Below are 14,292 nucleotides of genomic sequence, written 5' to 3' on the forward strand. Positions count from 1 at the left end.
AAAAGCATATACCATCTCCAAAGATTTTATTTAAACCTATACAAAATAAAAATTGTCCTATTTACACTGTAACGTCTTATAAACATGAAATTAACATGCCAAGAAACGAGTCTCTTTGATATGCCCCAATCCGGACACTGAGCATGGTGACTGCCTACTTCCCAAAATGAATAACACATACTGTTTTTGTTCAGGATATTTTGAAGATAAACCTCTGTTTTCTAAATTACATTTTCGTCTTACATCAATAATATTTTGAAACCGTGGTCTGATTTGTTTGTTTATTGAAAAAAAAAAAAAAAAAAGACTAGATAACGGCATGGATCTTTATTGGTCCACGGTAGTTGTTGCTGAAACAGTAGTCAGTCTCTTTCTCTATGCTGGTCTAAACAACCGTGGCCTATGAACACCCGAATCCTACGAAGTTCCGGGACTGGTGGTTTTTTTGTTGTAAAAACGAACCGCAGCCACGAGGTTGCATAATATACCATTCGGTGTGCTGAAGGGACAGTTCTGCAATGGCAACGGCGCGGTTAATGTACCTGTTATTAATTATTACTGCCAACCTGGTTGCTTTTGAAGGTGAGTTTGTATGGGGAGTTCTTATCCTTGTAGTTTTGATTAAGACACCATATGAAAACTAGGCGATCATGTTTTCCTGACACTGCCTTGTATGTCAAACCATGGTCAAACTGTTTGTATTTTGCCAGATTTGTTTTTCTGTTCGCTCGATCATCCGTGCTTGCTTAAAAACCTCGGCTAAGGTTTTCTAGTGTGAACACGGCCCTTGCACCCTGTATCTCGCGTGGAAATTTCTGGGATACAAAAGTTTGAGTTTTGTTTAAAATAAGTGACCAGCCCGTCGATGTCACCAAACTCATCTTAGGATTAATCTTAGGGCTTAAAACGAGTTAAGTTCCCTATCTGAAACGTAGGACGCATTGAACCATCCTAAGTTAGGACGGGTAACTCATCCTAGCTCGAAGTAGGACTAATCTAGCGTTTCGTGAAATCGGCCGCAGCCACGCGTCATGTAGGCTTATTGTACCTAGTGTCTGAATGGCACAGCTCCGAAATTTTTAAAACTGCACGAAAGAAAATAAGTATTTTAGTCGAATCGGCAACAGCTGGCTGTGTAAGACTGTTGCCATGACTTCCAATGCACAATGGCGAGGTGATCCTCACGTACCTCCATGATTCTACATAACGCCGAGGTCGTAACCAACGTCCCCGGAGAAAAGCTCTGAGAACTGAACTAAAACATTTATACTGGGTCTGTACACACAGCTCTGTGTATTGCGCTCACTCTGTAGACATTCCTTTGTTCTATGCACAATTAATTAATACTAGCGGGATGCCGCGCTTCGCGCGGCACCCCGCTAGGATATAAAAATCCTTTACACAAATATTTCGAAATGTGGGTGAGGGTGTTATACGCCTCTCTCAATATTTATGCATGGTGTCAAAATTCTAACCCAAAATGAAGCTATTTCGCACGTCCACCACTACTTGCAGTGGCTGTACCCACCTCGTTTTTGGTTAGACAACGTACCTTATGCATCTAGAAACTTTAAGGCTCCCCCGTGATCCTTATAGGGGTCTAATATGTTGGGCCTCCCTAACGTTACACGTTTTTCAAATCAGCGTTGACAGGTGAAACTGACCGTTAGCCAGCAATAACTAAAGTTTCTTTTGTACTACACTACCAAAACTTTCTCCACACACTCAATATACATTCATAATGCTTGCATTTCCTTTTTAAAAAACATCGTCAAAAATGACATTTTTACGTCCCACGATACATAGCGTTGCTACAGCACTATAAGTAAAGCGAGCTTTTGGAACATGCTGTGTGCCACAAATCTAATTTATCTACTGTTTTTTTTTTTGGGGGGGGGGGGCGGGGGCGGTAAGAGCGTAGGCCTCTTTTTAGTTTATTCTCATCTGAATTGGTCTTGTAAACTTTCTGGTCAATACGCTGCATGTATAACGGGAGCACTTAACGTGAACGTCAAAAAAGTGTTTTGCAGGCAGAGATGCCAAGTCCAGAGGCTAGCTATGTGTGAGATTTTTCAAAGCTCAACCCCCATCCCCCCGGAAAAAAAATTTCCCAGTTTAAGAAGGCCTTTTTAAATCGCCGCCCAACTTTTTTTTTTTTTTTTTTTATAAATAAATAAAACAATGTGAAATTTAATTGTGGACAAAAAGTGTTTCAAAATGCATCAAAAGCCTCCTCAGAATAATTAAAACTCACTTGAGGTACACAGGAGATGTTGATGGTTAATGTGGAGGTTCGATTGTGTCAGATTATATCCTTCCAAACTTGAACAAAATAGACTAAAAATGATGTCCAAAATCAATCGCTCACTTCTTCTGCCTGTTGTGTCTTCGCTAGTGGAGCGCATTTCAACGAATTTGCTAAAAGAGTCGGAACAAACTTGTGCGCAATAAGCGTTTTGCGCTCTGCCGAATTTGAGCTAAACCTACTGGATGAGCAAAAGCGTGCGCAATCTGCAAATTTGCGCTCTGTTTGTACAAATTTGGTACAAAAATTTCGTTAATTTTTTTTTCCCGATCTCGCCCCAATAATGGTTGATGTGCGTGTGAGCGTGAGACAGAGCCCAAATGCGTGAGTCTCACGCCTAATGCGTGAGACTTGGCAGGTCTGGTTTTGTTTTATTGTCACTTTGGGCTTATTGCATCTCGCGAAATTTGAACGACAAACGACACAATTTCTGACCGTGTTCATGTTCACGCTGCTCTAGGAACAAATCTCCATACATCCCATATCTCTGGAACCCTATATCGTACAAACTAAATAAAAACGATAAACTCGTCCCCACTCCTTAATTTTCTCTAACTTATTTCACTTTCAGAAAGCATGTCAAGTCATGTTTAGGGTTTGTTACGTCCAGTTTGGGTCAATAGACAAACTCCTAAAAATGTACCCCATTCAGCCGCACGAGGTCTCTTTTGTTAATATTATCTCCATCAGTAACCAACCCGACGGGCCGATGGCTAAATTAGGCTTCAAAATGGATTTGGCAAAATGTATATTCTGAGACCTGACCGACACACTGCTCTAACCAATTTTGTGAATGGACTTATTCAAAAGGAAACTTAATGTCGTTTTGCTTAACAACTTTGACCAAATGCAAAGCAAAGTTCTTTTTTTACAGCTTCAAAACAGCCTTTGACGTGTGTGTATAAGTTTCACCATAGAGTAAGGAATGGTTTCACAATTCTACCTCCATGGTTAAACTCTGAAACTGCAACATTATACCTCCATGAACAGACCGTATTCTAAAACGGTATTCATGTACCCATTTGAGTTTACTGGCAAAAGGTCCAAGGTCGCCACCCACTGTCAACCTAAAGTGGTCCCACGGCGACCTTCTTCACCAAGCAACAGGTGGCCTGTCTCAAACCAGACAACACACCACTCACAATACACTGACCAGAATGGCTCTTTGTGTTATTAATTGTAAATGTTATTAATTGTAAAGTTCCCTTAGACACCTTCCAACCTATAGCCGGCCCTACCCAATGTTTCAAAATTATTAAGCTTCCGTTTGATCCCATCCTTGTTCATCATGATAATTCTCATGCCGTTTGGAAGTGAATGCTTTTTCATAAATATTCTCCATTTAATCTTTTCAACAAATGAGTTACCCGCAGAAGGATTTCTAGGAAGTCTGATAACAACGTCGACCAGTGGTTGACACATGGTCACCTGCGAAACATCAATCTACGGTACTTCATCCATTCAATGCAAATTCGGTCAAAGTCGTGAGATTGGTTTTGTCCTAGCACCCAGCCTCTTCGACCCTTTCGACCCTGCGCGGCAATGAATGAACCAATCCGGAGAACCATGCTTAGTACAACACGAAAGTAACCTGACCAAAAAGGGCGGATCGAATGGCGGGTGGGCGGGCAAGGGGCAATGAATGAACCAATCCGGAGCACCATCTGCGAAACACTGTCCAATGAGTCGCCTGTCAGAAAGATTTCTAGGAAGTCTGGTAACAACATCGACCAGTGGTTGACGCACGGTCGCCGCCCAAACTTCCTCCAATCACATGACTTGTAAGTGCGAGTTTGGATCCGGGTTTTGCAGACTTGCAACCCGACGTCTGAAACCACACAAACGTATTGAATTCCACACAAACAACCGTGTTGGATTCCACAAGGATGCCATACCACTGGACCTGCTAATTTTCAATCCAAGATGGCGCAGGTTACGCTTTTAATAGTATAGATTCTTCAACACTTGTGAAACCTTGTGTGGACGTGTGTAAGTCCACATGGTGTTTCAATACCCTGCCTTTTCCCTAGTGTTTACCAGGGAAAAGGTAAGGGTTTTTGTAAAGGTTTTTTTTTTTTTTTTTTTTTTTTTGGGGGGGAAGCCCTATAATATAGGACTCTTTCTCGGTACACAGGAACAGAGTCCTAAGTATTGAGGCCCGTTTCTGGGGCGGAAAAATTTCACAGCTTCATAACTTAAATTCTATCTGCAAGAAAGCACCAATTTCAACAGATTCACATTCCATGGCAGCATATGTTTTTCTGCGGTGGGTTTTGATCGTAAGTTATTCTTCACAAATCCGTCAATTTCATGAAATAATGCAGCTCCCAACGTTAAGGAATTCCCATTTTTGTTCGTACTCCTCTCACAGTCTGCCGTGTGTACGCAAGACGCACGCAAGACGCGCAAGTTTTGAATTGTGTTGCGTGTTAAAGCTGTGCAGTCAAGATACGGTGACCGAGAACTCATGCGTCTAAGCTTGCATCATGCGTCTTGCACGCGAATGTATACGCGTACGCACGACAACAGACAACACTATGAGAAAACGATCGAAACGGGAATTTTTGTAACGTTGGAGCTGCATTATTTCACGAAAATGACAGATTTGTGAGGTATATATGAGGACCAAAACCCACCGATGAAAAATGTACGCCGCGATAGAACGTGAATCTGTTGAAACTAGTGGTTTCTTGCAGGTAAGATTTGAGTTATGAAGCTGTGAAAATTTTCCGCCCTAGAAATGTACCCTGATGTCCAGGACGTCACTGTAGTATAATACGAAAGTGTAAGGCCGCCAGGGCTGGGGGGTGGGGGGGGGGGGGGGTAGCCTACGCTTATTTTATTGAAATTGCTGACGAAGGGGATTGAAACACTATGAACTCCTTTTTTAAATTAAAAGAGCCAAACAATTACTGTACCACTGTGTAAGCTGTAGGCCTATAACCCTTTGTAGTTTAATTTCTCTTTGTTTTGAATGCATATTTCACTGAGGTCCGAATTGTTCGTCCGCACTGACACTAACAGTGTTTTGTAGTGACACGATGTCTATGATCAATCTGGAGTTGACATGTAGCCTACATGTAGGCCTAGCAATTACTTCCAAGGGTCACATGAATTCGCGTGGAAAACTCGCGTTTTGGACCAGTTAGCTCAGTGACATCGCACATTGGACAATAGCGAGTAAGTGGCCACTAATTCAGCATACATTGTGTATACCTTGCACGTTGCACTGTATCGCACGCTTATATCCCTGTTAGTTTCATTGCAACTTCGCGCACTTACGCGTACGCGCGCTGAAAATGTATCAATTTTAAGTGCGCGCGTGTAACATGTGCGCGCGTATGAACTAACGCCGAGCTCATGCGCGCGTTTTAATGCACAAGGAACAGCTATCGTCCAATCATTTGCCTCCTTTGACCCCAGTGAAGGCGCTGAACAGATCATTATTTAAAAGAGTCACTGGTCTCAAAGATCAGTTATGATTTAGCCCTGGCGGCCTTACACTTTCGTTTTGTACTACAGTGACGTCCTGGACATCAGGGTAAATTTCTGGGGCGGAAAATTTTGACAGCTTCATAACTCAAATCTTACCTGCAAGAAAGCACCAATTTCAACAGATTCACATTCCATGGCAGCATATGTTTTTCTGCGGTGGGTTTTGATCATCATATATTCTTCACAAATCCGTCATTTTCATGAAATAATGCAGCTCCAAACGTTAATGAATTCCCATTTTTGTTCGTACTCTCACAGTCTGCCGTGTGTACGCAAGACACACAACCATGGGCGTCAATCAGGGGTGGGACAGGGGGACATGTCCCCCCCCCCACCTTTTGGAGGATGGGGGACACAATATCAAATGTCCCCCCCCCCCCACCTTTTTGACCACCTTTATCATGAAGCCCAAGTTTTGCCCTGTGTAAGACGAAACCCGGTGTCCCTATATGGGACACAATTTTTCGAAGGGTGAAGGACACTATATCAAAATTGTCCCCCCTCAAAATTGGCCCTAGATTGCATCACAGAGCATCTAAAATGCAAAATTTCCCCGGGCCCTTAATCGGGCCCGCACCTCACGACGTAAAGGCTTCCCACACGCATGGTCCATCGTTGACAGATTTGCACCTCCCCCCCCCCCCTGAAAGAGTGGAAGGAACGTGAACCCCCATCCCATTTTCGAAGGGTGGGGGACACAGTATCAACTGTTCCCAGTGTCTTTTGACCACCTTTATCATGAAACTCATGTTTTGCACTGTGGAACTGTGGAGCACTGGAACACAATATTCCCATTGTTCTGTTTCGTTTGCCATTTGGCCGCTAAATGGCCTAAAGATTGCACCACAGAGCATCTAAAAATTCAAAATTTCCCGGGCCCTTGAGCGGGCCCGGACCCATGCCGTAAAGGTTTCGCATTTGCGTGCTCACTCTTTGGCAGATTTATCCCCTAAAATTCGTGTCATAGATCAACACCTGAACATGCTGTTAACCAAAAAGATTCTACTGCTGCTCACATTTTACAGATGTTCTGTTCCATTCTGTAAGCCTCTTATTGGCCTAAGATTGCACCACAGAACATCTAGAATGCAAAATTTTCACGGGCCCTTAAGCGGGCCCGGACCCATGCCGTAAAGGTTTCACCCTCGTGTGCTCACTCTTCGACAGATTGCCCCCCCCCCTAAAACTTGGTTCATAGATACGAACTTGAAGATGCTGTTAACTCAAAAGGTTCTACTGCTGCTCACATTTTACAAATGTTCTGTGCCATTCTGTATGCCTCTCATTGGCCTGAGATTGCAAAATTTTCCCGAGCCCTTAGGCCCGGACCCAAGGCCGTAAAAGGCTTCGCGTTCCGCTTTATAGCAGGCTCCATCTTTAATACCCACCAGGGATGAACTGCCGTCTGAGCATTATAATGCAGAAACAAAATGGATATTACTAAGCTATAATTGAGTTGTTTTTTAGGTACAATAACCATGATAGCAAAAATAGGTGCATCATAGCTTGAAATAGGCACTAAATCTGAGAGGGGGGAACATCACCCCTCAGACTCCATTGATTGCACCAGAGAGCATCTACGGACTACAAAATTCCCACGCCGTAAATGTTATGTCCCCCCCCACCTTTCAAGACGGATTGACGCCCCTGCACACAACGCGCAAATTTTGAATTGTGTTGGTAACGCTGTGCAGTCAAGATACGGTGACCAAAAATTCATGTGTCTAAGCTTGCATCATGCGTCTTGCACGCGAATGTATACGCGTACGCGTACGCACGACAACAGACAACACTGTGAGAAAACGATCAAAACGGGATTTTTTTAACGTTGGAAGCTGCATTATTTCACGAAAATGACGGATTTGTGAGGAAAATAATTATGAGGACCAAAACCCACCGCAGAAAAATGTATGCCGCCATGGAATGTGAATCTGTTGAAATTAGTGGCCTGTTGCAGGTAAGATTTAAGTTATGAAGCTGTGAAATTTTTCCGCCCCAGAAACGGGCCTCAATAGTTAGGACTCTGTTCCTGTGTACAGAGAAAGAGTCCTATATAGGGCTAAGTTATGATTGTGATTAACGCACGAAAGAGATGGGAATCATCAAAAGCTCAAATATGGCCCCTGAACATGTCTGGCGCCGAGAGAAAAGTCACAAAATTTTGACAATTTAAGCCGTTTAATTCGCTAAAAAAGGTACTGTAACGAACTGAAACTGTGCGCCCCGCCGATGCGTTGGAGTGGCCCCGCCGGATCTTGGAGGACAACGCTCCCACGGCAGCTGGCTTGAACTTTTGGTGAACTATTCTGTGATTGGACAAACTATCGATGATGTATAACTTTGTATAACTTTGTAACACATAATTATAAGAGATATATATGCATGCGCGGACCGGATGCGTTGTTTTGGCGCCTTTTCTATACAATGTATTGTGTATGATTAAGATGTGTAGACAGACCAAATGTTGATGAGTTCAGTGAGTGAGCATGGAATAAGTTGTCCTTCTCGAAGTATTAAATAAATCAGTGTGTTTCATATTGAACGGAATTTGAGTTCGTTTGTTTTCTGTCTGCGTTTGGCTACAGAGCAAACAAGGACCCTGGCAGTACGTTACAGTACCTTGGTTGGTGGCTGGCGCTGTTAACGGACCTCGCCTCTGGCTCGGTCCGTTAACAGCGCCAGCCACCAACCCGGTCATTACCACGCAGAGAAGACCGGGTACTCGCACTGTTATTCCCTAATTCAATGAGGCCGAAGGCCGAGTTGGATATTGGACGCAGACGCGCTACATGTATATTTATGAATTTCCACGAGCGCGCATGTGATTACGTATCTTTATAATGTTTTTATCACCACTCCATTGTGCGAATCTGATTGGAGGATTAGCGAGTACTTTAAGATTGTAAGTTATCACAGCTACTAAGCGCGTATGGGCTACGGAAAAATGAAGCGCTTCTGCGCCCCATCCAACGAGGCCTTTCGTTGGACACAGACGAACTTTATTTTTTCGTATTCCACGAGCACACGTGTTATAACTAATTTATCTTCCAGTCTCACGTGCAACTCGTAAAATTAAAAAAATTCTGAACGTTATTTAACAACGAACAACATGCACGCACGTTATGCTGCCCTCCAGTTTGAGCATCTGATTGGTGGATTAGTGCGTACTGGAAGATAGAAGCTTGACACCTGTCAGTAGGCCTATCATTCATGTAGCCTATGTATTGCCGTTTACAAAAAACTGTCCAAAACACTCACACTAATTGTTACATCTTGACAAACCTAAATCAGTGGGCCATAACTTTGAAATGTCACTCAGTGTGCTCTCAAAACTGTATCCATCTTTTGTTTTAGTATGAAACTTGTACAAATTACTGGAGTGTGAAGGATTGCAAAGAATTAGAAAGTTAACCTACACACATTGTCACATAGACCTTATCGCAAATACCAATGCGCAAGCGCAGACTGTTAAATGAGGTGCATTGTGGGATATATATGAATCAAATTTGTAATCAGCAAGACCACAATGCACCTAATTCCAAGCTTTACGCGCGCGCCCCAGTATTTGCGAAAAGGTCGACCTTTTCGCAAATACTGGGGCGCGCGCGTAAAGCTTGGAATTAGGTGCATTGTGGTCTAGCTGGTAGCAAAATTTGATTAATATCTATCCCACAATGCACCTCATTCAACAGTCTGCGCTTGCGCATTGGTATTTGCGATAAGGTCTATTCACACATAGACCTTTTCGCAAATACTGGGGCGCGCGCGTAAAGCTTTGAATTAGGTGCATTGTGGTCTAGCTGGTAGCAAAATTTGATTCATATCTATCCCACAATGCACCTCATTCAACCATCTGCGCTTGCGCATTGGTATTTGCGATAAGGTCTATGCACACATACAGGACTAGCGCCCTCTAGAGTCTAACCCCTACTCATATGTACCTTTCCACCAAGATGGCAGCCAAGTGTTAACGTGATTAAAACTACCAAAGTTCATGATACAAGCTGAGTCCCTCTCTCTCTCTAAATGCCAGCAGGAGGCATTACATGGTGGCAGCGGTAAACTAAAGAGTTATGTGAGTAGCAAATCAAAGAAATCATTTTAATAAAAGAGTGATTTTCTTGCCGTTTTTGCTCACGTAAACAAAACGTTGAAAACCGAACTGAGAACTTTAATTATACTATAGGCTACTGTGTAATACAATACATTACGATGGCGTTCAGCTCTGCAGTCTCAGCCCCCCAGATGGACTGGGAAGCGCCTAGCCTTGATCAAGGCGCTACAGCCAGCCGCGATCTGCAAAATCCCAGTCCCCATCACTGAATTCCGCCAGCGCACCCCCATACATAACCCAGTGCATATACGTGTACAGCGTATGTACACATACGTACTATGTACATGTACCATCAGTTACGGTACACTTACGGTACATGGGTCTTCCCAAGTAGCCTTGATCAAGGCGCTACAGCCAGCCGCGATCTGCAAAATCCCAGTCCCCATCACTGAATTCCGCCAGCGCACCCCCATACATAACCCAGTGCATATACGTGTACAGCGTATGTACACATACGTACTATGTACATGTACCATCAGTTACGGTACACTTACGGTACATGGGTCTTCCCAAGTAGCGCCTTGATGGTTTTGTATCTGCCAAAATTTAGGGCGGAGCTCATTATGCTAATATTTACTAACAACCCGTTCTCATTGGTTGTTGGTTGACCTATAAACTCTCGCTGTCAATCACAACGTTGTTCTGCAAGCACTCGCACACATGTGCTCGTCGACGTATTGTAAACAAGCAGTGGCTGTAGTTGCAATAATGGCGGCGGGCGAGGGAGAAATCCCTACTAGTAAAACCAAACTGTAAGTCGCTGGAAATCAATGGTGTATAATTTGCAACACAACTACAGAAACTTTCAACAAAACATAACAGCCGCGTTTAATGCATCAATCATGGGTTTAGAAATAGAAGGAAGGAAATTAGACCATGTGAAATGTGTTTGAGAAAGGTTAAAAAAGTATCCAGGTGTCATGGGTTTCCGGCAAGATGGCTACTTGGTAAGATTTCTTAGGTGTTGGGCATATGACAGTACAACACACCCCATCCCCTTGAAGCAAAAACACAGACCAGATGAGATAAGAAACCCAGCTGTTTATTTTGTCTTAAGGTAGAAATATATTATTCATTACGTTTCTCGCGGTAAATCAAAGTTGGGGATCGAAAATATGTGTTGTCGACAGACGGTAGAAGATGGCGTGTGGCTGAACAACAACTAAATAAAGTTCAATTTCATAAACTAACTCTTGCCATACTACTAGTACTACACTACAACGTTACACTTATATAGTACAGCAGCTTCCAATTCAGGGACAAATCTACCATCTACGTTGTAATTATAGTCCTCGTGTTATAATGAAACGCAAGACAACGGAAGTTGTTCGAAGTTGTTCCACACCATTACCGACCGGGCGAGTCATGTCCGGCTCACCCGTCCGGCAGCGCATTCAAACCCCTTACAATCATAGCTATATACACCACGCTCCCGACACTGCTATAAAAAGCACGTAGTACAGTACATGTACATATACAGCTAGCGTTCAGCGTACACACACACATGGATGTGGCATGATTGCTAGCAGTAATACGTCATTCTCAATCGCGCCTGTGTGTTTAGAATGACACGCCCACATCATGAATACCCGTTTATCGGAATTCCGATAAAGCATTACAAACCCATCAAGGCTGTTGTTTGAGCCACGTGTATGAGGTTGAAAATACAAAGACACGACCGTTCTCACGACTACGCTATACTGTTCTCGCTGTACAATGTATGGTAATGTACATTTGTGAATGTACTGCATGCGTGTGCCGCGAACCGGGCCGGGGAACAGTACGTCAACAGCCTTGATCAAGGCTAGGAAGCGCCAGATATTGTGGCAACGTTCGGATAACTTTCCGTATGGCGCCACCACTTTTTCACTCATTTTTACAAAAAGGGATATGTCAATCAGGTAAATTAGATACTATATTATTTTATTTCGAATGAAAAAGTGGTGGCGCCATACGGAAACTTTTCCCAACGTTCTCCAGGTTCAAACAAAAATGTGAACTAATGTTTTCCAGCGTACTAAAATCAGCAAATGATGAAGAGAGAGCAAGCTATCTCCTCAAATTGGTAGGAGAACAAGGTTTAGATAAATACAATAGCTCAGTCCGCGCAAAAGTGCAGATAAGGCAACGTTGCCTTATTGTGCAACGTTGAGTAGCAGAATTGAGAAACGTTGACGAATTGCACTACTTCAAAGTTGCACTATTCGGCAACTCTTGCATGCAAACACAAAAAGGGAATCGAAAAAGGCTTTGTTGGAATAGTTAAAATCATATAATAGTATTGTACAGTTCCTTACCCAACTTTCTGTCTGTGCAAACCAAAAAGTTATCTGTGCGTTTTCACTCCACACTTGCCGTTCAGGAAAACTGCGACGCCATTTTACTGTGTCAGATTGTATCCTCGTCCAGCGGTGTTAATTTATAAAGTTTAAAAACCACTCTTATTTTAAAAATAACATTAATTATAGTCAATAAAAAAATAATATTACAGTTTTAAATTAAACTTAATATTTTTTATTGTTAAAATTTAATAAAATAAAAACTTTATTGATGTTAAGTTTTTAAATGTATTGACGTGCCTGACCATTCATGAATTGCGCCAAACATAAACAGCTGGCGGGAAACTTGGAAGAGCCTTGTAATAGTAATAACTATTTTAGTAACTTTGCTCCTTGCCTTGGCTGAAGTAGTTTGGATAACAAATTTTGTATGTAGACGAGAATTTCATATTAAAGCAGGGAACCTAAGTAAATATAGTGACAACTTTGGCAAGAGTAGGCCTGTCTATGTCCAAGGGACCGTGGTTTGAAACTTGAGATCGGCCCGATGCCGGAATTTTTCATTTACGCCAGACAAGTTCGTTGTGGTGGACCCAAAATATTTTGGAGGTTGAGAGGGGGGGGGGGGGGGGGGGGGAGATGTGCAGGCGGTTCTCTAACTTAGCCATCCCGGCCCGTCCCATTGACATAATTGATTTAAAACAGTAGATTGTAAACAAGTAAAAAGGAAGGTACAGTAATTATTTCGGAAATAAATATTTATTAATTAGTAATTATTTTAATTGTGCAATCTTTGTTAAGTATGGCTTCAAATTAAACATAAGTGATATAAAATAATTAATTTTGGTTTGTGCAATCTTTATTAATTAGGGCAGAACTAAACTTGGTATAAATCCACTTTTCAACAAAAACTATTGGGTACGCCAATCAGCAGGAAGTTATGTACTAATTAGATGTCCCATTCAACATTCTGAGCACACATGGTGGCAACATTTTATTAACTTGGTAAAAGTGTAACATTGTTGTAATTGCTGACTTCTATTTGATTTGAAAATCACATTTTTTGTTAATTTTTAAAGATTTATAAAATGTTTATTTAAAAAGTGTTTTTCACTTTGATGTTTACTAAAGTTGTGCAATCTTGATTAATCATTACCATAAATGAAACTTTTGTGTTTTTGTATGAGACAAATTTTTAATTATTTTTATTTACATGTTTTTAAGTGACCATGCAGTTTGCAATTTGCCATTTTTTATTTTAACTTATTCAATCACTGTCGGTAAATTTTTCTAGAAATAACTTTACTTTAAACACAAGTTATAGTTTATATTTATTATTTATTGCTCTTTCAATGTTAAAAATAAAACCTAGAAAATGTACACTTTTGAAATACGAGACTTAGAAAAAAGTAAAACATTTGAGAGTTGATAATAATAATATAGGTATTTATAAGCGCCTGAACTAAACAAGAACCAAGCAAAGAAACAAGAAAAACAAAACAACAAAATATTAATGTCGAGGCTGACTGAAAAAGTAGGTTTTGAGGTTTTTCTTGAAAATGGCATTAGAAGATGATTCCCTGACGAGTTTTGGTAACTTGTTCCATTCCTCCAGCCCAGCCAGAGAAAAAGACTTGGAGCCGGCAGATCGAGAAAGCCTGTGCTCACAGAGAAGGAATTAAATCGTCATTATAAATATAAATACAAAAAAGAACTAATCAACGTTCAGAAATAATTTTATTAAAGAAATGTATTACAATTAAAAACTCAATGTAAATACAGAATATAATTATGAAGCTTAAAAAAATGAATAAATAAACCTTTAATCATGACGCTATTCTCACGTGTAGTATTAGCTCCGCAGGGTCGTAGGGAGTCAAAGTGTGACGTGAGTGGTGAGGTAGGTGAAGCAGCCGATAGAGGGCGTTTTAGGAAGACATGCATTTGATGCAATCGTGAAGACAGGGAAGCTGGAGGCGTGGAGGCGCGGAGTCGCGGTGTTGACAATGGCCGATAGAGGGCGTCTTTAGGAAGACCAGCATATGATGCAATCGTGAAGATGGGGAAGGTTGAGGCGCGGAGTCGCGGTGTTACGATGG

At 41.8% G+C, this 14,292-nt stretch overlaps 1 protein-coding gene across 3 annotated transcripts in view; it reads left to right on the forward strand.

The window, feature by feature from the left end:
* Window positions 1–504: 504 nt before the first annotated feature.
* The window catches only part of LOC139947953 (sushi, von Willebrand factor type A, EGF and pentraxin domain-containing protein 1-like), a 79,243-nt gene continuing 65,455 nt past the window's right edge, over window positions 505–14,292 (forward strand). For all 3 annotated transcript variants that reach the window (XM_071945839.1, XM_071945841.1, XM_071945840.1), the window contains exon 1: window positions 505–582. In XM_071945839.1, coding sequence (XP_071801940.1) covers window positions 519–582 — 64 coding nt within the window. In that variant the 5' untranslated portion in view covers window positions 505–518. The remainder of the gene's footprint in view (window positions 583–14,292) is intronic.

This window comes from Asterias amurensis, chromosome 15 (genome assembly GCF_032118995.1).
Source record: "Asterias amurensis chromosome 15, ASM3211899v1".
Taxonomy (NCBI): Eukaryota; Metazoa; Echinodermata; class Asteroidea; order Forcipulatida; family Asteriidae; genus Asterias; species Asterias amurensis.